The following is a 25,331-nucleotide window of genomic DNA, read 5'->3' on the forward strand; positions in this document are numbered from 1 at the left end:
ATGGGAAAGAGAGGTCTAGAGCTTGACATGAACTAAGATCCAATAGTGGAGGTATCCAAATCTTAGCAAGCTCTTCTGGGTACCCAGAAGTACACCTCACAGTGTCCAAGCAAATCCCAATAATTTTTTTTCTCTGATTAAATCTTCATTTTCTTGAGGATAAACTGTCTTAAATTGTATTCTATTTAAATCGACATAGTTTAAATAACTTTCTGTAGAGTAAGCATGAAATCATAGCCCAATTTCAAGAATGTTCTTAAAAAAAAAAAACTTCTGGGGCACCTGGGTGGCTCAGTCGTTAAGTGTCTGCCTTCAGCTCAGGTCATGATCCCAGAGTCCTGGGATGGAGCCCCACACTGGGCTCCTTGCTCTGCGGGAGGCCTGCTTCTCCTTCTCCCACTCCCCTTCCTTGTATTCCCTCTCTCACTGTGTCTCTCTCTGTCAAATATATAAAATCTTTAAAAAAAAAAAAGTTCTTAAAAAACACATTGAGAACCAAAAACTAATGCTGTATTTTGCTTGTTTTCAGTAGCCAGATTTATAGACCTTGGGAACATCTGTGGCTCAAAGCCAATGAATGGTAGTTATCTATTACATACAACTCATTCTCAAGACAACCCTAGTAAGTATCCTCATTATTCTTCTGAGGAGGATGGGGAAAACAGGCTCAGAAGGATCCAGTCTTACACCCATTAAGTGGCAAAGAAGTCATCAAACTCAAGACTGTCTAGTTCTGAGTCTACTTTCTTAACTTTCAGGACACCTTGCGTCTTGTTCAACATACAGAACGTTCTTCCCGGCTGAAGACTGAGCCTTAAGCTCCTAAGAATTTGGGGGCGGGTAGGGATGGCATTTTCATAGAACTCTTTCTGCACTGGTTATACGCCAGGTTTTATTCTCCAGCATGAAGCCTCTGATGTCGAACAAGCGCCGAGCTGTGCCTGAAGGATTTCCCACATTCAGCACATTCGTAAGGTTTTTCTCCGGTATGAATTCTGTAATGTTCGCTAAGGTGTGCCTGTTTGCGAAAAGTTTTTTCACACTCACTACATTTGTAAAGTTTCTCTCCAGTGTGAGTTCTCTCATGTTCAACAAGGGAGGAGTTCTGAGTGAAGGCTTTACCGCATTCCGCGCATGCGAAAGGCTTCTCTCCTGAATGAATTCTCTGATGCTGCATGAGGCATGCAGTCTGGTTAAAGGCTTTCCCACATTCGTTACACTTATAAGGTTTATCTCCAGAGTGACTTCTCTGGTGACGGGTAAGGCAAACGCTTTGACTAAAGGCTTTGCCACATTCAGTGCATTTATAGGGTTTTTCTCCAGTATGAATTCGCAGGTGTTTGATAAGGGATGGACTCTGACAAAAGGCTTTGCCACATTCGGTGCATTTATAGGGTTTCTCTCCAGTATGAATTCTCAGATGCTGGACAAGGATTGCTTTCGTTTGAAAGGCTTTCTCACATTCATTACATTTATATGGTTTCTCTCCTGTGTGAATCCTCAAATGTTGAGTAAGATTTGACTGTTTACGGAAACAAGTTCCACATTCACTACACACATAGGGCTTCTCTCCCGTGTGAATCCTCTGATGCTGGGTAAGAGATGATCTCTGAGTAAAGAATTTTCCACATTCACTACACTTTGAAGGTTTCTTCTGCATGTTAAGTCTCTGAGGGTTCATTTGCAGTGAAATCTGGCTAGAACTCATGCTGCTTGTGACACAAGGAATGTCTGTCCAGTAGGTACAGGTTTAGAGGAAACTGTCTCTCAAATTCATGACACTTATAAGGAACTTTCTCAAAGATGGTTATGGTTACAGTAACACTGTCCTGGGAAAGCTCTGGGTGTTTATGTGTGCGTGTATTGTCCCTTCGGGCATTCCTACAGGATACCCCTCTTCCTTCTTCAGGATGTTTCCTTCTCTAAACACAAACCCTGGACAACCAGGTTTTCTGACCCTGCACGTCTTCCAAAAGTCACTTAACACTTGCATCTGACTTCATCTTCTTGTTTGAAAAAAATATCACGAAGGAAAATGTCCTCTGTGCAGAACGGGGGACCTGCATTGTGGAATCTTTACTTTATCCTCTTCTCAATAATTGAGATAGATCACAGTGACCTGGAGAAAAAATTAGATAATAGAAGAGATTTAAGTAGTGACAAATGTTGGGAAATCTATAAAATTCCCTATTATGATTGATTCTGGAATACTTAAGTACTAAAAATGGATCCAGGTAATTTAGATCATCCAGAGTGATAAATAGTAGAATGTGAAAGGGGTAAGTATACTGGGGCACCTGGGTGGCTCAGTGGGTTAAAGCCTCTGCCTTTGGCACAGGTCATGGTCCCAGGGTTCCGGGATTGAGCCCTGCATCAGGCTCTCTGCTCAGCAGGGACCCTGCTTCCTCCTCTCTCTCTGCCTGCCTCTCTGCCTAGTTGTGATCTCTGTCAAATAAATAAATAAAATCTTTCCCAAAAAAAAAAAAAGGATAAGTACACTAATCTTGGGTAAATTAGTTTTAATGGAAAAATACTACCTACCTACAGTCTATTCAAAGAATAGGTGAAAAGTAATTACATTTCCTTAGGTTGCCTGTAAGCAGTATCTTGCTCATGCTTTTTGAGAAAGTATAGATTTACATCACTGTCTAGTGACAAAGTTTCTTTTTAAGATTTCAAAGGTGGGGCGCTTGGGAGGCTCAGTCGATTAAGTGTCTGACTCTTGGTTTTGGCTCAGGGTCCTGGGACCGGGCTCCGCACTCAGTGGGGATTTTGCTTCAGATTCTCTTTCCCTCTGCCCCTTTCCCCTCTCCTCTCTCTAAAAATAAATAAAAAATTTTAAAGGCTATCCAGGCTGTAACTTTTACTAGGTCCATCACACCAGTCCTTCCTATTCACTCGCCTCGATAGGTGTCTCTTTGGTCCTCTCCCTCCAAAACATACAGCATCTGTAGCTCTCCTGCTATGTCCAACTGGAAGATCTTTAGGTTTGAAAACTAGAGCCCTGCTTACTGAAAGAAAGTAAGATATCATTGTTTTATTTACAGGAAAAGTAGGATTGGGTTGGTCCTTGGGGAAGAGATTCCCAGAATCTGGCCCTCGCCTTTGATACTAATGAATTGCTTCAGAATCTGATACACACTAATCAAATTCACAAAATGATGTAGAAAACAGTTACTTTACTGATCTACAATGAAAAATTTATATGCTCAATGTCCGGCTCCTTGACACACTCTCTCCATTAAAAAAAAAAAAAAAAAAAAAAACCCTTTTAGGAACCAAATCACTGTCATCAGGATACTCCTTAGAACTCGAGAAAGAGGGGCGCCTGGGTGGCTCAGTGGGTTAAGCCGCTGCCTTCGGCTCAGGTCATGATCTCAGAGTCCTGGGATCAAGCCCCGAGTCGGGCTCTCTGCTCAGCAGGGAGCCTGCTTCCTCCTCTCTCTCTGCCTGCCTCTCTGCCTGCTTGTGATCTGTCAAATAAATAAATAAAATCTTAAAAAAAAAAAAAAAAGAACTCGAGAAAGAGAAATACTTAGATGATCTTAATGGCATCAGACTTTGAAACCCTGATGCTCCGAGAAAGGGCACACAGAATCTGAGAACAGATATTCAGGTGCCAAACGTCACCAAACGTCTTCCCTGGATGGTGCTAGAGACACTGACACATTCTGATTCTCTGAGGCCCCTTTTAATTTTAATTTTTTAATATAAGTTATGCATAAATATAACCTCACTTTATAATATTTAGATACTACAGAAGGATATAGGATAAATTTAGTCATTTTTTATCACCATCCCACCCTAACAAAACAAAGCCCGTTTCCCTCTCAGAGGTTATCATTAAGTTTGGAGTATATTCATTCAGTCTTTTTTCTTTTTTTTTTTTTTTAAGATTTTATTTATTTGACAGAGATCACAAGTAGGCAGAGAGGGGGAAGCAGGCTCACCGCTGAGCAGAGAGCCCGATGTGGGGCTGGATCCCAGGACCCTGGGATCATGACCTGAGCCAAAGGCAGAGCCACCCAGATGCCCCTTTTCAGTCTTCTTTCTACATATTTTTATACATACACCATTTGATTCTCTCTACATAAATAAAATTATTCTATAGGTTCTTTTGTGCTACTTGCTTTTATTCCCCCCCACTAAAGAATGTGCCTTCAAGATAATTTCTTGTTGGTACATACAGATCTACCCTGGCTAAGACTTAGTTGGTACACATTGGTATTTCTGCACAAATTGTTTACAGTCAGAGACCAATCTGATTAGGCAGTACTGTACTGCACTGACTGTTAAATATATTGGGTATTTTTCCAGAACGTATCTATCTTTATCTTCTGTATAAACTTCCAGTGTAGATACAATATGTACAAAAGCTAATGCCAGGTGGTTTAAATAGCTAAACATAAAACCAAAACTCTAACCATGCTTTTATTTCCTTTATTTTTAGTGTCTCAAAATTGTTTTTTTGGTTTGTTTGGTTTTTTTTTTTTTTTCTTTAAATTGTCAGCCTACTTCCTAGTCTGAATTCAGAGGAAATCAGGAATAGCCAATCCCTAACGAAATAACTATTAAGTCTGAATGAAGAATATCATTATTCTCTTAAAAGACTATCACCCATGGGGTGCCTAGGTGTTACAGTTGGGTGAGTGGTCGACTCTTGGTTTCAGCTCAGGTTGTGATTTCAGGGTGGTGAGGCCCTGCATTGGCCTCCAAGCTCAGTGGGGCATCTGCTTAAGACTCTCAATCCCTCTCCCTTTGCCCCCCAGTAGGCACTCTCTCAAATAAGTAAATCTGGGGGGAAAAAAAAAGTATCACCAATGACAAAAGTCAGTAAGTGGGTTGTCTTCCAAGAGACCTGACAATGCACAAAGAGAAGGGGCAGGTGCTCCTTACGACTATCCTGGGGTAAAATTTCCTCCACAAGAGAGAAAGTTGGAGCCAAAGCACCCCCCCACCAAAAAAAAAAACCTACTGGAAAAGCCATTGACTTCCAAAGTCAAAAACTGGGTTATGGTAGAGGGCATTAGAACAAACATTGGCCTGAGTCAAGAAGTCTAGGTTTGAGTCTGGGCTCTGAATGTGTTCAATGACCTAAAGCTAGTCACTTGGTCTTAGCTGTGATTTGTTTTCGTACCTGTGAAATGAAAGTGGAAAACTAGTACCAACATTCTGTGATCCTTTGATTCTAAAAACACATGGGAGGGGTGCCTGGGTGGCTCAGTGGGTGAAAGCCTCTGCCTTGGGCTCACGTCATGATCCCAGGGTCCTGGGATCGAGCCCCACATCAGGCTCTCTGCTCAGCAGGGAGCCTGCTTCCCCCATCCCCACCCCACCTGCCTCTCTGCCTACTTGTGATCTCTGTCAAATAAATAAAATCTTAAAAAAAAAAAAAAACCACACACAGGAAAAGAGCAAAAACCTCAGTCCATCTTTGACTGAGGATGATTATTCATTTATTTTAAAAATACTAACTGGTCAGGTACTATGTGTTAAACAAGGAGGTCAGCTCTTCTGAGAATAGGCTGAGTCAACATCAAGGAAACTCCCCTACAGTAATCTTACCACATCCAGAGGTAGAGGAATTTCAGGAAAATAAGACCACATCTGTGTGAAGCAGAATCTCCAAGAAAGAATGGGGGAATCTTTTGGAAGATGTTAAGGACCCCCTACTAGGAGGAAAGCTTTTAAGAACTCCTTCTGAACACTAGTAAAAGTCTAGTAACCAGTCTAATCCATCCCAATCCACTAGCACCCCTCTGTTTTTCACTGAACAAACTACTTTTCAAACTTCTACCCAACTTTAATATTCAGCTCAAATATGAACCACTACACATCTTTTTTTTAATGATTTTTTTTTAAAGATTTATTTATTTGACAGAGATCACAAGTAGGCAGAGAGGCAGACAGAGAGAAAGGAGGAAGCAGGCTCCCCACCGAGCAGAGAGCCCAATGTGGGGCTCAATCCCAGGACCCTGGGATCATGACCTGAGCCGAAGGCAGAGGCCTTAACCCATTGAGCCACCCAGGCGCCCCAACCACTACACATCTTATAGGTGGATAATTCTTCACTTCCAAGGCCCTTTCTCCTCTATAGTCTCAAAGAATTTTACGTGGCTCTACCGTAGCACTTCTCATTTTTTAAAAATTAACATATAATGTATTATTTGCCCCAGGATACAGATCTGTGAATCATCAGGCTTACAAGTTACACAGCACTCACCCTCCCCAATGTCCATAACCCAACCACCCTATCCCTACCCGCCCCCCACCCCTCAGCAACCCTCAGTTTGTTTTGTGAGATTATCTCTTAAGGTTTGTCTCCCTCCCGATCCCATCTTGTTTCATTTTTTCCTTCCTTGCCCCCCAAATCCCCCCGCCCTACTTCTCAAGTTCCTCATATCAGAGACATTGTATAATTGTCTTTCTCTGATTGATTTATTTCGCTCAGCGTAATACCTTCCAGTTCCACACTTCCCATTGTTTTGATGCTCTGATTACATGTCTTCCTCCTGTAAACTTGAAGTATGGCATGGGCTCTGGGACCAGAACTCCCTGGGTTTGAATCCCTGTTCTAGATTTATTTGCCAAGTGATCTTGGGTAAGTTATCTAACCTTTCTGAGGCCCTTTTTCAAATGTTATATGGAGTAGATAATAACTATTTCATAGGGGTGTGATGATGCATAAATAATACATGGGAAGTATTTAGAAAAATGCCGTCAATAAATAGTATCTGCTATTACAGTACTGAGTCTACGTCTTCATACATTACCTATTCTGTTGCTATTAGACAAGAGCTTAAAGGAAGTTGATAACTCTCACATATAGTCATTCAACCCGCGCAACTTTGTCAAGTGGCAAAGCAAGGAATAGCATTGGCTTCTGGAAATCTGACAACTGAAGCAATCAGAAGTTCACTTCCTCCCTTAAGTACATACAAACGGAACCCAGTTCTCCCGACTCCCAGAACAGGGCTCTCCAACAAGCTTCTCCCTTCCCTCTTCAGGGCCAGTTGGCTCCGACCCCTCGTTCCAAAGATTCCCGCGCGCTGGGAAGAGGAGCAACCGCAGGCCAGCCCGGGATTGGAGACCAGGCCGTCGCACTCTAGCACGGCGACTCGACACACAGAGTGTGCAGCTCGGAGCCAGTCCCCGCCGCGCCGGCGTGACGTCAGCAGCTCGCGCCGCGGTCAGAACACTGTGGTCTCCTCTCTAGGAAGGCGGGAGCGGCTTCATCTCGGTGCTTCCTCCCCCGCCCAGAGCTGGGGGTTCAGCCCGACGCCGCAGACGCTGCTGCAGAAACAGCCCGCAAACCCACCTCACCGCGCTCCTTCCCAGAGTAAGGAAACCGAACTGGAGACTCGTGGCAGACCACAAGTCGCTCTTACTGTTCATTCTGCAACCTGGCCACATTGATCTTTCTAAAAACTCTTCCACATCACTGCCTTTTGGAGGTCTTCCCAAAGTTTCACAAAGCTGGCTTAACCTTCCTTACATTCTCACCTGCCAGAAAACTGGTTTCTTCACAGGAACCCCAAACACCCTCTGCTTTAGCTTTTGTTCGACAACTGGCCCTGAGAACATAAGAGCTCTGTTTTCAGCTTAAGTCCCAGATTATCAGCGTGTAAACTTGGGCAAGTTATTTCTCTGTATCTGTTTCCTGACTTAGAGAACCTAAATAAATAATGGTACCGAATTTCAAAGGTTATCATAAAGATTAAATGGGCTTAATGTGTGTAATTACTAAGACGTTCCAACATCTTTAAAAAGTTCAGTAAATGTTTGTTCTGTCACGCTCCGCAAATTCCAGCTCCAGTCCTCTGCATTGGCTTCAAGGGACCTTGCCAGCCCTCAAGGCCCTCATCCCCACTGCTGCAAAACTTCAGATCTTGCTGAGACTCGCGCAGGGAATACTTGCACATACAGGCTCCTTTTGACAGTGTGTTCCTGGGATGAAGGCATGAGTAGCAGGGTACCTGATCCACTTCCAGGCATTCTTACGGATGTGCACGCTGTGAGAAATACGGTTGTCTGCTTACCCTATTCCTACTGTACAATTCATAAGGAGCCCTCAGCAAACCCTTGAAAAAAATGAATGAGATGCAGCAGAGAAGTTATCTGCTTAAACTTCTAGACTGGCTGGTTTAACAAAATGAAGTCCCTTTAGGAGGCTGAAATTAGGAGTGTAGATGCTCCAGACTAAGGCCATTATTAACCCTCTTCAGCTAAAAGAGGACCCTTCGTAGAACTGTCAGCTGACATGACAGCAAACAGTAATGTTGAGCTCACCTTGCTTTTTACCAAAAGTCACATTCTCAGCACTTCTTTGGAACCAGATAGCAAGTTCGTCCTGTCCAACGCACCCCCCCCCCCCCACAAGCCCTAACATCTTCACAGGCCAAAGAGCCTAGGTCTAATAATTTTTTCCCTAACTTTTAAGCTTCAAAGAATCCAAATCAGCAGGCTCTGCTGTGTAGGAACTAACTCTAGAATGGGGTACCCTAAGTAGAGCAATTTACTAGAAACATTAGTCTGGGACTTAACACATATGGGCTGAGCTTCTTTCACTGAGGTGGGAAATGGATGGGGAGGCAGTGAGGGGGTGGGGAGGGGAAGAGTGGACACCAAAAACATTCCACAGGGGGCGCCTGTGTGGCTCAGTGGGTTAAGCCACTGCCTTCGGCTCAGGTCATGATCTCAGGGTCCTGGGATCGAGCCCCGCATCGGGCTCTCTGCTCAGCAGGAAGCCTGCTTCCGTTCCTCTCTCTCTGCCTGCCTCTCTGCCTACTTGTGATCTCTCTCTGTCAAATAAATAAATAAAATATTAAAAAAAAAACATTCCACAAAACTAAAGTGACCTTAGCCCTGCAGTGGCCAGTAGCTAAAGGTGAGTGAAACTGAAGCCACCTGGAGTCAAAGCTAGACTTCTGCATTAAGTAGGCAGAAAGGTGAAATGAAAATGTGAAACCAATTTATTTCTCACACTCACACGCTGGAAAGTCTGAGGGCAAAAGCGCTTTTTGATTTAAAATAAGCTCCCAGGGTTGCCTGCCTGGCTCAGCTGGTAGAGCACAGGACTCTTGATTTAAGGGTTTTGAGTTCAAGCCCCATGTTGAGTGTAGAAATTACTTAAAAATAAAATCTTAAAATGAGCTCCTCCCATCCTCACAAGCAGGGCAAGATTGGAGTCCTTTGCAGTCAAATCTATAATAAACACAACTAAAGAGGAATCACGGAGCAGAGGTATGACCAATAAAGAGAAATCTGAAGGAAAAGTGAGAAAGGACATGGGAGTTTAAAATTTCACATGTCACTTACTAGCTATGTGACCTTGGGCAAGTACAACCACCTGTTTTCTCTACTGTTGTTCTGAGGATCTGATGTGGCCTCATCCCATGTCCTTGTGAAATCACAAGTTAAGTTTCAGCACACTGAGAATGAGCACCACATTCCAGTTCTTTATCATCTGGAGCCAAAGAAAGCTGTGAGCTCAGGTAGTGCTTCCACACTGGGACTGCTAAACTCAAAAGCTCTCCTGCTACACCAGCATCAGTATTCAGCTCCTACTCCTTATTTCAGAGATATTCCAGCTGACATGGTTCTGCTTCTACAGATGCAAGCATTTGCCTCCTCCTGGTGATGCTGACATCAACATATCTGAAAGTACTTTGTTAAACTGTGATGCGACATTTAAATAGCTCATTTTTAACACAAGGGTTTTGTTTTGTACAAAATATTACTTTTTCTTAAGGGACCCTCTGCTTAATATAACCACACAATCTGTATCTTGAGGAAAGATTCGGAATGCTTGCACCTGGCAAACACTTCATGTACACACTCATATCCTCTCCATACCTCCCTTCTGCTGGCAGCTGTGGACCTAAAGTCAAAACCTGTAGGCAGGCGTGGAGAAGTGTCTGACTTGGGTATTTTAGTTGAGCTCAACAAATATTTACTGAGCAAATTTGAAGTGCCAGGGACTGTGGATACAAAGATGAATAAGTATCACAGGGCCCCTGCTTTGACAGAGCTGACAGTTCAGTGGGAAGAGAAAGATTTGGAAACTAGCCACTACAATGGAACATAAATAAAATGAAGGTGTCAAAATACCGAAATAAAAAACATGTGAGGTCAGAGACAGCTTCAAAGCAGGTGTTGCATGAACATATTCCTAAGTGACTCCTGGAGGCTTTCCAGGCAAGCAGAAGGCAGGCAGGCGATCGAGGGCACAGGAAGAGGCTGTGCAAAAGGCACCAAAGTTGAGGCCAGCAATGATACAGTCACAGGAATTTACACTACGGAAGTGTGCAATGCAGGGAAGGCAGCTGAGAGGGGTGATGTAGGCATGGACCCCTGGAAGAGATCTATTTATTTATTTTTATTGTTTGTGCGTGTGGAGGAGCTTTAGATGCCTTCTAAGGGGCTCAGGTATTCTGAGATAACAGAGCTTCCAGTTGTGCTTTGCAAAGACCATCCAGAAGAAATGTGGAAGATGGCCTCATGGGGCAGGCAACTGGAAGACTGACTGGGAAAGTAGGAAAATGGTCTAGGAAATAAACTAGGATGTGGACTAAAGCAATAGCGGTGGAGATGGCTTCCAGACTTGGGAGATATAAGCAGGATACAGTGGTTGCTTGGATATGAGGACTGAGTAAAAGACTGACCGAGAACAATTCCAAGATTTGGCGCTGGAGTGACTGGGCACTTGGCTGTCCAGTAATTGAGAGAAAACTGAGAACAAATATTTGACAGTATGAGACTACAGGATGAGGACAGAAGCAAGATGACAAATTCTCTTCCTTCCTGTTTTCCCAGGAAGTGAAAATGGTATCAGACTCTTATCCTGAGTATTAAGACATTTTTGGATTTTTATAAAATCTCCAAACAAGACCTTGGAGATATCATTCATCCTTAGAGGTCCCATTTCTTCCTTAAGAAAACGCTCCCAACTCTCTCTAATCTCAACTCAAGAACTCTAAAGACAGTACTGTATAAATATTACACTAAATACCTACATATCAGGAAGTTGCTAAAGTTTCTGGTGGGTACAGGTTGATTAAAATATATTAATTCAACAAATATTTATTGAATATTTCCTATGGGCCAGCAATGGATTTTCTAGTGTCATTTTCATTTAGAAAGTACAAATACGGGCACCTGGGTAGCTCAGTTGGTTAAGCGACTGCCTTCGGCTCAGGTCATGATCCTGGAGTCCCAGGATTGAGTCCCGCATCGGGCTCCCTGCTTGGCAGGGAGTCTGCTTCTCCCTCTGACCCTCTCCCTTCTCAGCTCTCTCTCTCAAATAAATAAATAAAATCTTAAAAAAAAAAAAAAAAAAAGAAAGTACAAATACATCAGTATCTCCTTTAAGTACTATAATTTTTTCACAAACAAAAAATTCTAACAGGGTTATTTTTGTCCATAGGGTATTAATTTACTCAGTTATGAACTGCCCTGTGGCAGGTTTTGGGAATAGAATCTTCACAGCTGCAGAGGGAGAGAGTGCTGTTTCTGCCATGTTCCTATTAATGGTAATTAATAGCTCATTAATAGCTTAATGGTAATTAATACCACTGCTTACAAGATAGCTGTTCTGGAAAAAAATTAATGCTGAGTTCTAAATAACCAACCATTCCAGAATCAACTGACTTTGTTTTTTTAACAGTCATTATTTTAAAAACGATATAAGCTTCAGGGCATAGAAACTATTCCAAATAGCCGTGAAAGGTGATCCTCACCTAATCTCTCAGAGCTCAAACTTTGGGTAGCAGTAAAGAACATGAAAGCGAATAAGGAAATAAAGGGGGAAACCATGCCCTTTTTCTTAAAAGAATAAAACACCATCATAGTGGCAAACTGTACTATCTCAATACTCAGGGACTTGAAAAAGAGGTAGAATACTTTCCAAATGTATTCCATGAAAGTCTTTCCCTAGATACTCCTAACCTGCAGGGAAGGGTAAATATCCAAGAATAAGATAGTTCCAATAAAAACAGGAGTATCTGAAATCTAACAAATTTGTTTAAAGCCTCCAATGGCATAATTACATGAAACGTAGCCCTCCCTGTTACAATGACCAACACTCTCTTAGGGACTAGTCCTGCTGCCCCAACTCCGGCCAACCTAAAAAGCCGACTGCTCTCTTCACTAATGGTTTCTCCTCCCTAAACATCAATTAACAGTTGTTTGGACATAATTAACCCTGGTGGGTCTCTCTCCCCTGGACCCTACAAACCAGTGGCCCAGGCAAACTTATGAGACAGGTGTACACCTTAGTCCAGGGCTGGGATATGTAGGTCACCTGCTCATAGACTTCCTGCTCTAAGCCTCGGCACCAGCAGTCTAGCACAAACCATTTTCCTCATGGGTGAGTGTTCCTCTGGGACAAAGGTTGGCCCTTCCTCTTCCTGACCCTCTGAGCAGATCTGACTCTCTTCCCACAAACTGGCACCATTTAATGTTAAGTTTCTCTTGACCTCCTACTTCCTTTTTGGCCCCAAATTGCCTTCCAGCTTGAAAGGATCAGGAAAGATCTCTTACCCTGATAAAAGCCTTCTTCACGAACTATCTGTAGACATCAGCCCAGTTCTTGCCACATATCCCCTTATTTGTTGAATGAATGAGTAAGGATTCTTCGTTTTCCCTTGTTTCCAATGCCCCTTCATGAGACCGCTTCTAACAGATGGCATGTTCTCAGATATCAGAAGGCTACTTAGCACTACCTCAGAATGCTTCCACATGCACTCTGAATATTTGGAAAAGCACCTCAGCCTACTGGCCAGAGAACACAGGTCACAAGTTGGGAAGGTGGGGCAGGAATGCAGTAAGGGAAACACAGGTGCTAACTTAGCAAATGGCCCCTAAAGTCATGAGAGTCACAAGGGGAAGGAGGAGTGGTAGGTAGCCAGGATTTATCTGAAAAGCAAGAAATTCCTTTCTACCCTATATTCCCAGATGCCCAGCTGGAGTAGGCTCTACATTCTCCAAGCTCCTGCCTCCATAAGTGGAAATACTCTTCCGAGTGTAACAGTTCGGTGTTCCTTCATCCTTCCCTCCAGGAACTCTGCCTGCCCCACTGCCCCCAGACAGATTCCCAGCCACTCTTTCTAGAGAAGCTATCACAACCTGAATGCCAGGGTTATCACCATTGTGAAGTTTCTGGTGTCTGAAAAGGACTGAACTATGTCTGAAGAATTTTCCACATTCAATGCATTCGTAAGGCTTCTCACCAGTATGAATCCTGTAATGCTCACTAAGGTGTGCATACTTGCGGAAAGTTTTCTCACATTCACTACATTTATAGAGCTTCTCACCAGTGTGAGTTCTGTGATGTTCAGTAAGAGATGAGCTATGGGCAAAGGCCTTCCCACATTCTTTACATTTATAGGGTTTCTCTCCAGTATGAATTCTCATATGCTGAGTGAGGCAGGTATTCTGATTAAAGCCCTTCCCACATTCATTGCATTTATAGGGTTTTTCTCCAGTGTGACTTCTCTGATGCCGAATGAGGCAAATGCTCTGAATGAAGGCTTTACCACATTCACTGCATTTGTAGGGTCTCTCCCCTGTATGAATTCTCTGATGCTTAGTGAGTGGGGTACTCTGAGTAAAAGCTTTGCCACATTCCTTACATTTATAGGGTTTTTCTCCAGTATGAATTCTCTGGTGTTTAATAAGGGATGGGCTCTGACAAAAGGCTTTGCCACACTCCTTACATTTATAGGGTTTCTCTCCAGTATGAATTCTCTGATGCTGAGAGAGGTTTGCCTTTGTTTGGAAAGTTTTCCCACACTCATCACATTTATGGGGTTTATCCCCAGTGTGAATTCTCTGATGTTGTGTGAGATTTGAATGTTTGCGAAAAGAAGAGCCACATTCATTGCATAAATAAGGTTTCTCACCAGTGTGAATCCTCTGATGATGAATGAGGTGTGTGTTCTGATTGAATGCCTTCCCACATCTATTACATTTGTACGGTTTCTCTCCAGTGTGAATTCTCTGATGTTCAGTGAGATGCGAATGATTGCGGAAGGAATTCCCACATTCACTACATTTATAAGGTTTCTCTCCAGTATGGATTCTCTGATGCTGAGTAAGAAATGATCGACATCGAAATGTTTTCCCACACTGCTCACATCCATATGGTTTTACTCCGGTGTGAATTCTTTGATGCTGAACGAGGAAGGAACTGCGACTAAAGGCTTTCCCACATTCCTCACATGCATAGGGTCTCTCTCCAGTATGAGTCCTCTGATGCTGGGTAAGGGATGAGCTCTGAGTAAAAGTTTTTCCACATTCATTACATTCCCAAGACTTTTTCTGAGTAGAGAGAGCTGGGCATTTACTTTGGTCTGAAATCTCATCAGTGTGTATACTACTTGTCTCCCACTGATGTAGGCTCTCTTCTGTAGAAACCCTGAGATGTGTAACAAAGCTGGAGGTCAAGAGCAAGCTTCTCTCAAAATCATATTCTTGGCTAATTGTTTCAGGAGATGCTTCCTTGTGGATAAAAGTTATTTCCTCAAAACCTCCTTCCTGGAAAAGGCATGGTCTGGGAACCTCTCCAGAAGGGTTTTCCTTCATGCTTTCACATGTGTATTTTTTTTCAAATACAGAACCCTGGTTTGCATCCTCTGGTAATCTCTTTGCTACTCTCCCTGGTGAATCAATTTCAGAGACATCCTCCTCTGGAACAGACTTTTCCATCAAACCTGAAAGAAAACAACAGAGTGGGTATTTCTTACACAGGACAGAATGGAAGCCCCTGAGGTTACAGGGGCCTAACTCTAACATATGTCAATACTGGCATATAAACAAGGCCCAATAAAAGCAAGTAGAGCACATAACTCAATTACAAGTGCTAGAAGAGATCTGTATCAGGGTGGAGTTCACCATTAATAAGGAACCCCAAGGCTCTCTCTCTCTCTCTGCCTGCCTCTCCGTCTACTTGTGATCTCTCTCTGTCAAATAAATAAATAAAATCTTAAAAAAAAAAAAAAAAAAAAAAAAAAAGAGTCGCAGGCTCCACTGACTGAGCCAGCCAGGTGCCCCTGGGGCGCCTGGGTGGCTCAGTGGGTTAAGCCGCTGCCTTCAGCTCAGGTCATGATCTCAGGGTCCTGGGATCAAGTCCCGCATCAGGCTCTCTGCTCAGCAGGGAGCCTGCTTCCCTCTCTCTCTCTCTCTCTCTCCCTGCCTGCCTCTCCGTCTACTTGTGATCTCTCTCTGTCAAATAAATAAATAAAATCTTAAAAAAAAAAAAAAAATAAGGAACCCCAAGGAATGGGCACTTACAGACATTTAGGAAGCCACAGAACCAGAGACAATACAAATAAAGGGAAAATAACAAACAGCAGAAAGCTAGGATTAGGTCAAAGAAGAAACATGGGTGGTTTGTATTCAGAGTGGACAGTGGGAGAATGAATGTAAAAGCAAATGCTGGAAATGAGACAAAATGAATATTGGGGAAAAGTTGGCCCCTGGAGATGCTCACCCACATCTGCCCTCCAACATCCCTAAAAGGAGAATAATTATATTTCCTGAGTTTCAATCAGTTTCTCTTGTAAAATTTCCAAAGCCCTGCTTTTTCTCCCACTCACTCACCTGGACAAACCTCTCTTCCCAGCGCTCTCTCTTCAGCTCCTTGCATATTCAACATCCACAAACCTTCTCTTTGTTTTGACTGGAAAACACTTCAGAGTTGGAAAACTGGGAGCCCTGCTCATAGGGGGGAAAAAAGGTGGGGAAGGGGATATCACTGTCCCAGTAAACAGGAAAAGGACAAAGAATTGTTGCCTAGGGATACTATCTAATAATTCACACAACATCTGTTCAGATAGCAGTGTGACCGCACGGTTGGCTTCCAGCCTCCTAGCTTCACCAATTCCATTTGTCAGCTGTGTAAAAAGTGATAGCCAGAGTGATATATCAGCAAACACTCAAGTGCTGGATGGATAAATCAGAATGCTATTTATAATGATAAAGCTACCTATCAAGTAGATACAAGTATTCATGTCTTTATACAACAATCAATATGAAAGGCCAATGAACACAATCAAAAGTTGCATTGGTAGGGACATATGTGTGGCTCAGTTGATTAAGCATCCGCCTCTTGATTTTGGCTCAGGTCATGGTCCTTGGGTCCTGGGATCAAGCCCTGCATCAGGATCCCTGCTAAGCATGGAATCAGCTTCTCCCTCTCCCTTTGCCCCTCCCCGGTTTTTACTCTCTCTCTCGCTCTCTCAAATAAATAAAATCTTTAAAAAAAAAAAAAAGAAGAAGAAAAAGAAGTTGCATGGGGAAGTGGACTCATAGCAAGGCTAATGCAATAAGTTTGGTCCACCCATCTTCACTATCTGCCAAGGAGCTGGACAGTAGTTAGGGAACTCTATTTGTACAACTTAGAGATACACTGACTGCCCAGTCTTCTAGATGTCAGATCAACTAAACAGTTTTTCTTCAGGCACAGCTCAACGTTAAGAGTGTAGGCTGCAGGGGCGCCTGGGTGGCTCAGTGGGTTAAAGCCTCTGCCTTTGGCTCAGGTCATGATCCCAGGGTCCTGGGATGGAGCCCCGCATCGGGCTCTCTTCTCTCCAGGGAGCCTGCTTCCCTTCCTCTCTCTCTGCCTGCCTCTCTGCCTATTTGTGATCTCTGTCTGTCAAATAAATAAATAAAATCTTAAAAAAAAAAAAAGAGTGTAGGCTGCAGTTTAAAAAAGAAAAAAGAGGCGGCCGGGTGGCTCAGGCAGTTAAGCATCCGACTCCTGATCTCAGCTCAGGTCTTGATCTCAGGGTCATGAGTTCAAGCCCCACATTGGGCTCCATGCTAGGTGTGGAACCTACTTAAAAAACAAAACAAAACAAAAAACACTTATACTGTGAAATAATTTTTGACTTACAAGAAAGTTACAAAAAATAATACAGAGATTCTGAAGTTTGGAATGTTAAATCACAACTGTTCATCCAAAAATGTCTCTCCATATAACCCTGAATTGAGAAGCAGAATCAGCAGCATTATTTCAAGGAAAAAGGAAGACAGAAAGATGATTTTACCATAATCAAGAGCTCAGAAGGTAATTAGAATAGCATGAGTCTGCTGAAGTACATACGTAATAAGGCTGGTACTATGGGCTTCTCTATCAAAGTCTGCGCCTCTGTGTTGAGTTTTAAAGGTTTAGGAGGATCCTATCTGGGAGGCTCCCGGGTGGCTCAGTGGGTTAAGCATCCAACTCGATTTCAATTCAGATCATAATCTCAGGGTTGTGGGATGGAGTCCCGCATCCAGCCCAAAGTGGAGGCTGCTTAAGATCCTCTGTCTCCGTCTCCCTCTGCCCCTCCCCAACTTCTAAGCGTAAAAAGAACCCACCACACAATCATACAGAAAACCATTTAGTAGAGTAGGGTTTCAGTATAATCAGAGTTAGTGGATAAAGTCAGACACGCCCCACCTGCCTAGAACTTAGATTACCGTTGGACAATGACATTAAAGTGTAGTTACAATTATGGAAATTATAAAAGTGGAAATATGGGATGCGGGAATGTAGAGAAACGGGGACCTAATGTAGTCTCAGCAAGAAAGCCTTCCTGGAAAAAAAAAAGGTAAATAGGAAACAGGTGAAGATAGAAAAGAATAGACCAGAGATATGAAACAATATACAAAAGGAAACGAGCTCAGTACTTTGGAAATATGAAAAAGATCCAGTTAGACAAAGTATTAAGCACCAAAAATAAGACATGAAGACTGAAGCAAGCAAAAGCCAGATCAAATACAACCTGTGAACTATTTTAAGTGAGTAGAAAGCCATAAAGGAATATGAAAAGGTTTGGCGGGGGGGAAAGTGACATGAGCGTATCTGCTGTTAACAAAAAAACACATCCTTCTCCCCATAGCAAAGAGGGACACTGTGTATGAATGGTGGAAGGTAGGGAGGCAAGGTGAAGGCTGGAAGGCCCCACTGGGAGGTTGTTTCAGAAGTCCAGTAAGTAGACTGGACCAACTAAGAGACAGAATCCACAGGATTGGATGAATATTGGGTGGAGGTGTGAGGGAGGGGGAGAAGTCAAGATAATTTGCTGTTTTGGGGCTTGAGTGATGACAGCAACCTTTAGAGAGAAGGGGAACACTGGTTTAGGGAGAAAAAAGATACATTTAGTTTTCAAATACCCAAAGAGAAAGTAGGCATACATATCTGGAATAGAGGAGAGAGGTGTCATGAAGAGAGTAACTACCATTCTGTAAGTAACAGATAAAAACATCAAAGGAGGGGCGCCTGGGTGGCTCAGTGGGTTAAGCCTCTGCCTTCAGCTCAGGTCATGATCCCAGGGTCCTGGGATCATGCCCTACATCGGGCTCTCTGCTCAGTGGGGAGTCCGCTTCCTCCTCTCCCTCTCTCTGCCTGCCTCTCCACCTCCTTATGATCTCTGTCAAATAAAAAAAAAAAAAAAAATCAAAGGAGTGTGGCTAGGAAAACCTCAACAACAACTTTACATATTAAAAGGAAATTTAACTCTGGCTTTTGATTTTAGAGATTCCTAATCCCCTGAGAGAAATAAAAGAATTTAATATGTGATAAAATTGGCATCCCTAGTCATAAAAAATTAAGTATTTATAAATTATGTTGGAACTGTTGCTTAACTACCTGGAAAAAAACACTTAGTGAGATTCCTACCTCACACCACATACCAAAATAAATCTAAACTAGTTAAAGGTTTAAATATAAAAAATGAAACCACAAAATAAAATACTAAGAAATAATTGACTTTAGGGATAGGATAGACTTTTCTAAGCAACATGCAAAAAAAACACAAACCACAAAGGACAAAACTGGGTAAGTCTGGTCACAGAAAGACAACAATCTCTCTATCCAAAATACAAATAAAATTAAATGACAGACAATCTAGGAAAAGTATTTTTGATTTATACATCAAGGAGTAAGTAGATGCACCTAATGGATAAAAGACTTCTTATTAAAGAGTAAGGAAAGGGGCACCTGGGTGGCTTAATCAGTTAACTGTCTGCCTTTGGCTCAGGTTGTGATACCAGAGTCCTGGGATGGAGCCCCACGTCAGGCTCCCTGCTCAGTGGGGAGTCTGCTTCTCCCTCTTTCTCTGCCTGCTGCTCCACCTGCTTGTGTACTCACTCACTCTCTCTCTCAAATAAATAAATAAGATCTTTGAAAAAAAGAATGAAGAGTAAGGAAAAAAGAAAAACTCATAAAACAATGAGATATACAATGTATACAGCAAAATTACAAAAGGCCAATAAACCTCAAAACAAAGTTCCATCTTGGTGGCAATCAAAGAAATGGAAACCGAAAGAATAAAGAATCTATTTTTATATCAAATTAGAAATTTTCTTTTAAGTGTTAAAAGTCAACACTGACAGGGCGCCTGGGTGGCTCAGTGGGTTAAGCCACTGCCTTCGGCTCAGGTCATGATCTCAGGGTCCTGGGATCAAGGCCCACATCGGGCTCTCTGCTCAGCAGGGAGCCTGCTTCCCTCTCTCTCTCTCTCTCTCTGCCTGCCTCTCTGTCTACTTGTGATCTCTCTCTGTCAAATAAATAAATAAAATCTTTAAAAAAAAAAATTAAAAAAAAATAAAAGTCAACACTGACAAAGGTATGGGGAAAGAGAGTTTCTCATACACAAGCAATGGGAATGTAAACTAGTACCATCCTTCTAGAGATAATTTGGCAATATACATCAGGTTTTAAAATTGTAGGGCGCCTGGGTGGCTCAGTGGTTGAATCCTCTGCCTTCGGCTCAGGTCATGATCTCAGGGTCCTGGGATCGAGTCCCGCATCGGGCTCTCTGCTCAGCAGGGAGCCTGCCTCCTCCTCCTCTCTCTCTCTGCCTGCCTCTCTGCCTAATTGTGATCTGTCTGTCAAATAAATGAAGAAAAAAAAATCTTTAAAATTGTAGGTTGAGTTGCAGTTGGAATCCTGGGATCACCATTTTGTAAGTATAGAAACTCAGAAAAGAATACTAAGTATATACAACACCTATATGTATCTCAGAAGATTCTCAAAATCATCAGGATGCCTATAAAATGCCTATATTCTTTGATCTAGTAATTCTACTATTAGAACTTTTTCATAAAGAAGCAACTTCCCAGAGTATCTGGGTGGCTCAGTCAGTTAAGTGTCTGACTTTTGATCTCAGCTTGAATCTTGATCTCAAGGCCCTGACTACAAACCGCAGACTGGGCTCCATGCTGAATGTGGAGCCTACTTAAAAAAAAAAAAAAAGAAAAAGAAAAAGAAAAAGTAATTTCCCACAGAAGAAAAAAGCTGAACTCCTTTGTTACCTATAAAAAAATTACCCTGCAATGTTGCTGGAAATCCTACCAGTGGACACTGAGGCTTAGGAAATTATGGTACTTCCTCTTGGTGGAAATTATATATATATATACATATATATATGTATATATATATAATTATATATAGACATTAAGATAACTAAAATGAAAATATGTGATCATTTGGAAAAATACTTATCTCTATGTAAATGAAAAGAAAATGGAGGACTTCAAGTACATCATATATATGTATGTTAAAGCATGCTTTCTTTTTTTTATGCTTTCTTTTTAAAAAACTAATTCTAATCTCAAGAATACGTTTCAAATTGTTGACCATGACCATCTCTGAAGAAAAGGATTATGGCAACCTTTTATGTTAGGGCCTATCTTTGCGTAATGTTTCAAAGTTTTCCTGTAGGAATAAACAGCTTCTGTAATCAGATTTTTTTTTTAAGTGAAAAAATATGATCAGAGATGAACACAGAAATGTATGTACAAAGATCACACTGTTAACTATAATTGTAAAACAAGCAAATAAATATTGATAGCACAGCAATATGATAGCTTTTGTAACTATTAAAAATCATGTTTTAAAAAATATTCATTAGAAAATACAGTATGTTAAAGCAGGAGAATACAAAATCAAAAACACAAGACACAAATGTTGAAGACTATGTGGAGGAAAAGGAACACTTGTGCACTGTTGATGGGAATGCCAACTGATGCAGTCACTGTAGAAAACAGTGTGGAGGTTCCTCAAAATGTTAAAAATAGAACTACCTTACCATCCAATAATCACATTACTGTGTATTTACCCAAAAAATACAAGAACACTAATTCAAAGGGATACATGCACCCCTGTTTACTGCAGCATTATTTACAATAAACAAATTGTGGAAACAGCCTGTGTTCAGCAACAGATGAATGGATAAAGTAGATGTGATATACACACACAATGAAATATTATTCGGCCATAAAAAAGAATGAAACCTTGCCATTTGCAAAAACATGGATGGAGCTAGAAAGTATAATGTTAAGTGAAATAAGTCAGGGAAAGACAAACACCGTATGATCTCGCTCAGATGTGGGATTTAAGAATCAATGTGGGATTAAGAAAAAAGGAACAAGCAAAAAAAAAAAAGAGAGAGAGAAAAAAAGAGCTAAAGCAAGAAACAGACTCTTAACTACAGAGAACTGATGGTTACCAGAGGGGAGGGGATGGGGGGAATGAGTAAAAGAGGTGGGGGGAATGAGTAAAAGAGGTGAGGGGAATTATAGTGTACACATGCAATGATCACTGAATCATGCAGAGAATTGCTGAATCACTATATCGTACACCTGAAACAAATATAATACTGAATACTAACAATACCGGAATCATAAATAAAAAGGAATAAGTGAAAATTACGTAAATTTGATTTTGGAAAAATTATTTAAATGCCTGCTTGATTTTGATGTAAATTCTGGTTGAGACTCACTCTCCTGGTCTCCTAGGTATCATGAAGTCAAGGGACTTATATGCCTTGTTGGCAAAATTTCCAGTGCTATCAAAATGTCTGATTCTCAATGCTTACAGAAGAAGACTGATTCTCAATGATTACTGCTCTGGGACAGGAGGAGGCTGGAGCAGAGAGGAGGATCTGGAATCTTCACAAAACTTTTGTGTATGGGCACTGGAGGACCTTCTAGTCAATGAATGTGCAGAGAAATGAAGCACGTAATTCTCAGGGCTGCTGCCTTAGTTCGTGAATGAAACTAATAATCTAAAGTTCCCAAAGGCACACCTTTTAACTCTGCAACAGTGATGGCTCGTGTACATATTAACAGCCCTCAAAAACTTGGACCTCCATGACTAATTGGAACAATCTGTCTTAATATGTAGATGTAATGGTTGTTAATATAAGAGCTATACTCTGGAAAAACAGACCTTAAAAAGATCATTTTGGTGAGCTGCACAACTAACCCTCAGCCTTGCAGTGTGAGGCAACAGGATGAATGTATATATTGAGATCTTTTACATCCTTAATACAAGAGGTAGTTTTGTGGGAGGATTTGCTTCTTTAAACACCCTTTTAATGAATGAATTACACCTTTTCCTTCTCTTAGAGTTCCTTAGCTTTAAAAAAAAAAATGCTTTCAAAGAATATCGATGAGAAAATACAGGTTGTTAAAACAATATAAAACACTAAAATAAAAAATATGCATACACACATCAGCACTAAGCAAACATTCAATAAACAGGAACTATTATTAATACATGGATATACTGGGGTGCCTGGTAGGCTCAGTGGGTTAAAGCCTCTGCCTTCGGCTCAGGTCATGATCCCAAGGTCCTGGGATCAAGCCCCACATAGGGCTCTCTGCTCCACAGGGAGCCTGCTTCCTCCTCTCTCTCTGCCTGCCTCTCCGCCTACTTGTGATCTCTGTCTACCAAATAAATAAAATCTTTAAAAAAAAAAAAATACATGGATATATACAAGACACAAAGAACAGAAGAAATCCACCAAAATGTTAACATATTGATGACTAGAACATTTAATGGGTTACTTTCCTTTGTCCTTTATACCTGTCTATATATTTCATTTTCCCTAAAAATAAACATGTATTACTTTTATAATTAAAGAAATAGGGCGCCTGGGTGGCTCAGTGGGTTAAGCCGCTGCCTTCGGCTCAGGTCATGATCTCAGGGTCCTGGGATCGAGTCCCGCATTGGGCTCTCTGCTCAGCAGGGAGCCTGCTTCCCTCTCTCTTTCTCTCTGCCTGCCTCTCTGTCTACTTGTGATCTCTGTCAAATAAACAAATAAAATCTTAAAAAAAAAAAACAACAAAAAACTGTACTCCTCTCTGAAGCCCTTCTTGGGTTTGTGGGTTGGCCAAAAGTACATACTCACCCAGGCCTCAGCAGCACACTAGATCTCTCTCTTCTGCAGCCTTGGGTCACTTAAGTGGCCATGCCTCCTTAGACAGTCATCTTTTCTCTCCGTACCTCAATATCCTCATTAAAAACTACAGATAATAGTTGTGCGGGTTAAATAGATGAGCCAAACTGCTTCGAACAGGACTCTTTTGCACTAAGTTTAAATTATCACAAAAATTTTCTTACATACATATCTATCTTCTTCCATTGCTAGACTGGAAGCATCTTCCCATTTGGCAGGCTCCAACGTCATTCATTCTGTAGCCCTGTCCCCGAGCTCTGAGTACTATTTGGCAAGTTTCGCATAGTAAAATTCCGTTGCAAAACATTCACGTTTCCGTACGTGCTATCCCAGACATGCTCTCAACTGAACTTTGTAAAGAAAGGCAAGGACTACTAGACAGTCCAACTTTAGAAATGAAGCAACAGCCTCTGTGTCCTCAGGAATTACATAACTCAAGAGACTCGAGACTCGCCACCTAGTGCGCTCTACACTACTGCCGGGTCCTAGTACGACGGTCCCTAAAAAAGTTTCTGAGCAGCAGGACTAAGGGCGGGGGAGCAGGTGGTATCCAAACCGAGAACTCTGAACCCCGGGACTTCGTTTCCGAACACGGGTCCTAGCTCTTGGTCATCTATCCATCACTCAGTCATCACTCATCCGTTCATTCCCGCCACCATCTTCTTAGACGCCAGCTCTGTGCCGGGCCCTACGCGGCAGCCGCTGGGAGTTCTGGGCCGCACGCGCAGACAGCAATCCGAGGGAGCGCGGGGCCGGGGCAGGCTTCGTAGAGAAGCCTCCCGCCAGCCGTCCCAGCCGAAGGCGCCTGGAGCCACTCCTTTCCCCTCCCTGAGGCCCCGCCCGCTCACCGTGAGGTCCGGGGGCTCCCCGCAGGGTGGCGACTATGGTCCCACAGGTGCGCGCAGGCCCAGGGCACGGGCTTCCCCTCCCCCAAGCCGGAAAAGCAGTGGCGCGGCCGGTAGTGCGTCACCAGCGGCTCCTCGCCTCTCGTCTCGCGCATCCTTACGCCGCTTCTCTAGGAAGCGGGAGGAGAGTCTCGATGGGGTCCTCAAGGAAGGTCGATGCGGCGGGACCTGGTTTCCCTCCAAACCCACCCTGCCAAGTGCCTGAGGGCCCATTAAACACTACCTTTGCTCGGAACACGGTGACCACCTCATCCCTAAGGAAAACTGTAGTTGGGGTGGGCGTTAGGGTTGGAGAGACTGCTGAGGAGTCGGAATCGGCAGTCTCATCGAGGCACTAGTGTATTCCACCTGCTAAAGGATAGCCGCTGATTAAGAATCTTGAAGGATCCACTATTTAGTGGGAATAACGGGCAAATTCCCGTTCTAGGCCCCCACACACTGACCTTACCGGGCAATATCTCTTATTCTGCTATTATTCACATTCCATCCCAAGTGAATTCCCATTGGTCCCCTGAAATCTCTTGTTTGTTCTTGACACTGGATCTTCTTTCCAGGATTTGCCCTTCTGGAATATTCTCCCTCCCCTCTACCTACTGTCTGCCACGCTGGCCATTCAGGTCATACTGGTTCTTCAAGACCCAGGGCCAATCTTTACTTGACCTTCACTAATGTTTACTCTCCACTGTCACCCCTACGAGTAATTCCAGCTCTAGCTGGTCTCCTAAATACACACACTTGTCCACTTTCAAACATTATTAGAGAGCAATACGTGTAATATTCCACCCAAGGGTGACTATAAAGGACCCAATTTATCTCTATATAACTCTAACCAGATACATATCCGTGTTTAGCAGTGTGTGTCAAAGTGTTGAATCTGTTAATCAAATAAAAAAGTAAAGTTCAGATATTTGCATTTTTGAGAAATTGAAAAATATGTCATTAATTCCATCCAGGAAACAAGTTTCTGAACATCCAAAAGGAAGGGCCATCTAGCTCACCTGTTTATACATCTGCTGTATCCTTCAGTAGAATATAAGCTTTATGAAGGTGGGGACCTTCTTTCTCTTATTCGCACTGACTAACCACATCTAGAACAGTGGCTGACATATAGTAGGCACTCAGTAGATATTTCATGAATGACTGACTAAACCACCAAAATTAGAATTCTTCCCTGAGCTGAGGGATTACATTCCCA

At 42.4% G+C, this 25,331-nt stretch overlaps 1 protein-coding gene across 5 annotated transcripts; it reads right to left on the minus strand.

Annotated features, from left to right (window-relative positions):
* Window positions 1-497: 497 nt before the first annotated feature.
* LOC125081513 (zinc finger protein 501) lies at window positions 498-24,162 on the minus strand. 5 transcript variants are annotated; one of them, XM_047696149.1, is made up of 3 exons: window positions 24,080-24,162; window positions 15,601-15,714; window positions 8,805-14,711 (listed from the first exon to the last, which is right to left on the minus strand). In XM_047696149.1, the coding sequence occupies exons 2-3, from the start codon at window positions 15,653-15,655 to the stop codon at window positions 12,943-12,945; spliced, it is 1,824 nt and encodes a 607-aa protein (XP_047552105.1). In that variant the 5' UTR covers window positions 15,656-15,714; window positions 24,080-24,162; the 3' UTR covers window positions 8,805-12,942. The 5 variants fall into 5 exon arrangements, with proteins under 5 accessions (XP_047552110.1, XP_047552105.1, XP_047552106.1 ...); XM_047696150.1 differs by having other exon boundaries at window positions 23,396-24,156; XM_047696151.1 differs by lacking the exon at window positions 24,080-24,162 and adding an exon at window positions 23,184-23,370.
* Between the last annotated feature and the right edge of the window lie 1,169 nt (window positions 24,163-25,331).

Source organism: Lutra lutra, chromosome 1 (assembly GCF_902655055.1).
Source record: "Lutra lutra chromosome 1, mLutLut1.2, whole genome shotgun sequence".
Lineage (NCBI taxonomy): Eukaryota > Metazoa > Chordata > Mammalia > Carnivora > Mustelidae > Lutra > Lutra lutra.